Consider the following 4164-nt stretch of genomic DNA (forward strand, 5'->3'; position numbering starts at 1 on the left):
CTTGCGCCATCTGCCAGAACATGTTGGCCTTGCTTCTAAAAGCTTTTTAGAGGAAAACTTAAAATTTTTACAATTTTCTAGAAAATGAAACAAAGTTTGTGCAATATCACATGAGAGTAGGAATATTAACATATGCTTAAGAACGATAAAAACGCTAGCCATTACCTAATTTAAAACGTTAGTATAATGAGTATTTTTTGTATAATGTAATTGTAATTTTTATTATAAGACTCAATATAACAACTACAAATTTAATTTTATTTTCATATTTTAGCAGAAATATTATCGTACCGCTGACCGCCGCTGGTGCCCCCCCTCGAGGCCTACGGCAAACACCGCAGCTGCCACACAAGGCTCCCCTTGTAAACAGCCATGGAGAAGAGGTACGTTTTTCTCGATTCAAGTTCACCCCCAAATTCTCGATCTCGCCTCTCGAGCCTCATTACTAATCTCCAACCGATCTCTTACCCCTTCTATTTTGATACTGGAACCACTGTCAAGTCCTGACCGCCCTTCGAAAAGCCGTTTTCCGTGGCTGTGGGGAAGCGCATAACGACCAACAGCACGTAGGGATCCCTGAACGCGTCGAACAAAAAGTATCACAAAGACGCTCGTTTATAAAACAACTCGCTTTTTATCAAATGCCCTCGTCTAAAGGCGCGCCACGATTCTCAGATAAGCTTGAAATCTTCAATGACACAGCAGTGAAGGCATCGCTCGAGTCGTTTGCCCCATCAAAACAAAACGGCGCTCTTATTTTCGTCTTTGTGATAAGAATCGACTGTTCCCAGCTGGCATATAGCAACACTTCGTCACGCATCGCTCGGATTTCGTTCTTGTGCCGACGCTCGCGTTCTAGATAAACGTTACAAAGTTTTAATGTCCTGTTTTTAAGACTAATAAAAGAAAGAAGAAAAGATGCGAGACGCGTGCTTCCCGTGCAAGTTACAACGTACAAAACTCTGGAAGATTTGTCCGCATAATTTTTGGATTTCTTTTTACCGCCGACGCTGAACGTGTGCCGAAAAAACATGTTCCTGGAGTACGTGCACGTATACTCGTTTCTTAGCTTTACTTTCAGCAACAGTAACGGTTGAGTTGAGACGGCGTGACCTTCACCTTGCAAAGCTAGTCGATAATGAATTTTACTTATTTTGTTGACGCGCGTTTGTTTTTGCTCGCTTTGACTACATGCTTCGATTTTCAAAATGAAACTGGCCGTTATTGTCAGACAAAGGAGTGCCGAAAAACAACAACAACGAATGACCAAGCTGTGTCTGATAAAAAAAAAAAAAAAATAATACAAAAATACAGCGAGTTTGTTGTCCTCGCGATAACAGCTCACGCGTCTGATAAGCTTGTGTCGCTTGACCAGTTGCACGTCCGGACGTGACAGGTGGCTTTCGTAAAAGCTTCAAAAAGTAGCAATTCTTTCGCATGGAATCGCAGCTGGCTAAACTTGGGCGTTCAAAAACCACTTGCGCACTTCGGAAACTATTTCTTTCGCATAACTTTATGGTTTCCAAAAGCAATATTTTGCTTCATAAACGAGAGGGTAGTACGCAACGAATTATTTACTGACGATCACTAGATTTCTGCCTCATAAAACCCAATGCTTTGTTCATTGTTTGGTTATGCCTGCCGATTTTGCGGTCTCACGATATCTCCATTTGATAGCTGATGAGCAAATACCAAAGCCAGACAGGAAAGTGTCTGGTCCTTTTGTTGTATTAGAAAGCAACCTTTTTATTTTTCTTGCTTTATGTTTCACAGGAATTGTGATCAGAGCTGTTGACATTTTGGCTAACACCTTGCAACTACTACAGATTTATAGTAGTGACAGATGATGGTCAGCACACTTAACCATCTCTGTTGACAACAGACCTTTGTAAGGTCAGGCTAACCAGGTGGTACAGATCATCCTGCTAACACCAACTTTGGCGGTGCGGGACTGCCAGTAGTTTGCTTCACTTCATGTGCGAGCAAAGTTGGAAGCTGCAGGCACAAGCATCTTGCTCTGAACATTTGTACCACACGAGTGCGCATTGCCAGACACCGAACGCTCAGAGCTCACTCCTGTAGTTTCTGCTATGCTCAAACTTAATTTGAAATGGGGCATAGAAGCGTAGCCATTTGCTGACATCATGCTCCGTTTCGTCTTGCGGTGGACCGCCGAAGGCGTTACAAGCCATCGAAGAAAATTCTGCATGAGTTTTGCATGATTTTCAGAAGGGGTGAACTGCTGGGCACATAATCGTGACATGTTCACAACACTGGGTTGTACAGGATGGCTTGTAGTGTCTACCACAACTGCCCATCGTAAGGCGGAATGGAGTAGAAGGATGGGGATCTGCTGCAAAGAGACATCTTCGGACCAACCTCTAAAGTTCTTTCGTTGTCCTCACAGCGAATATATCGACGTGCCTGAGTGGGTCATCATCCACGAAGTCTACGAGGGCGAGAACTCTCACGAGGCGTTCGAGTCCGACCTGGATCGAGCGCTCGAGGCCGGACCCGCCGCCATCATTGTCGAACCCCGGCGGCTTGGCGAGGAGACTGCCCGGTGGATTGCCCTCGGCAACTGTTTGCACCAAACTGCCGTCCTCACCGGAGTGGGCTCCCTCGCAACCACGCTCCTCCTGAGCCCACCTTCCACCGCTGCCTCATCCCACACCCTCCTCTTAGTGGTGGCCGCACCACTCGCTGCCGCCGGTGCCCTCTGCGCCACCCTCTACTCCGTATCGTGGGCCACCGACCCCTGCGTCGGCTACCAGATTGAGAAGGACCAATCCGTCCTGGACCGGCTACCCCTCAGCGAACTAGCCAATCCGAATCCGCTCGTGTTGGTGCGGAAGAATGACCGGCGCCGGCGCGTCGTCCACCTCACCACGACCGGGCTCGCCGTCGGCATGGTGGTGTGGAGGCTGTACCGGGCGTGGCAGCACGGCGACATCTCGGCGTACAGCTAGGGAGGTGCGGGCATTGGCAGAACGTCGGCACGACATCGGCAGCCAATGGCGAGGCTGCGCCAAGTTTGGGACTGCAGCCGGGACAGCGGTTCTGACGCTGGCAGGTCGTCGGCGTCGTGACGCTGGTGGTGCCTTGGCACGCGAAGAGGTGCGCAGCTAGCTTGCGCTGGCATCGCATCGGTGTTACGCCGGCATTACTTCGGCGTTGCCTCGAGGAGGACAAAGAGAGAGTACAAGACGGATATGTATGAGAGGAGAGTCGGTGTGCTTGCCGTTACCTTTTCCACTTTTGTTTAAAGTTTGCAAGAGGGGATGGATGGGTAGAAGCAGCGGGAGGGGGGGGTCTACATATGCATAGACAAATCGAGGGGTTCTGTTTTCCATTTCTCTTACCTAAGCTGTGTTTGATTTTTTAAAATTGTTTTGGATGGGACAAAGAGTGTTGTTCTTTAGGTGACTGAAGATGTTACTTCATCTTATAAATATGTAAATGTGGTGGTTCCTTTTTGGGGACAGCCTGTAAAATAAATGAGACGATAAAAAGGAGTGCCTTGGCTAAAAAAGAGAAGCCTGCAGATGCGTTGTGTAATTTCCTCTGGTGCCTCGACAGCCAAAAGCAAATGGTGGGATAGTAGATTTTAAACAAACCCCTTGAGAACACGTTTAAAAACTTCACTATATACACGTTGCAATTAAACTTGAAAACTGACAATTTCTTTGATGCACGCCTCGCTGCATCTTTCACAACACCAGAGCCTTTCCTTAGCCGGCGTGAAGTTCTAAAATCTGCTAGGTGTATGATAGTTGCTCTTTTCCTGTGCCAGGCATTGCTTTCAATTCAGCTGCTGCTGACAAGAGCATTTGGCAGGCTTTGTGAAAGCTCTTGCTATGCAATGTTGAAGGCAGCGTTTGAAGACATCGTAACGAGACCTTCCAGCCTTGAAGGCCGCCGACCATTTCACACTTTCCACTGTTCCCTTGCTTTCTCCTCCCTCCTACCCTTTTCCCCTCAACCTCGTCCCCTGCCCCGGAGCCCTACCCCTGCTCTGCTAAGCCCACGGCAAGTAAACCATAAACTCTAACTAGAAAAAAAAAAAAAAAAGGAACTATGGTACAAAAGAGCAACCCCCAACATTATTGACTAGCGGCCTTGAATTCGTTGGTGTCAGTTCAGCTTCTTAGTCAGTTACGCTTA

General features: G+C 47.4%; 1 protein-coding gene across 1 annotated transcript; it reads left to right on the top strand.

Moving 5' to 3' along the window:
* The first annotated feature begins 297 nt into the window (after window positions 1-297).
* LOC8053762 (transmembrane protein 11, mitochondrial) lies at window positions 298-3724 on the top strand. Its single transcript, XM_002434858.5, has 2 exons — window positions 298-383; window positions 2408-3724. The coding sequence occupies exons 1-2, from the start codon at window positions 373-375 to the stop codon at window positions 2967-2969; spliced, it is 573 nt and encodes a 190-aa protein (XP_002434903.1). The 5' UTR covers window positions 298-372; the 3' UTR covers window positions 2970-3724.
* The last annotated feature ends 440 nt before the right edge of the window (window positions 3725-4164 follow it).

The sequence above is a fragment of the Ixodes scapularis genome, unplaced genomic scaffold (assembly GCF_016920785.2).
Source record: "Ixodes scapularis isolate PalLabHiFi unplaced genomic scaffold, ASM1692078v2 PGA_scaffold6__148_contigs__length_123643588, whole genome shotgun sequence".
In the NCBI taxonomy this organism is placed as follows: domain Eukaryota; kingdom Metazoa; phylum Arthropoda; class Arachnida; order Ixodida; family Ixodidae; genus Ixodes; species Ixodes scapularis.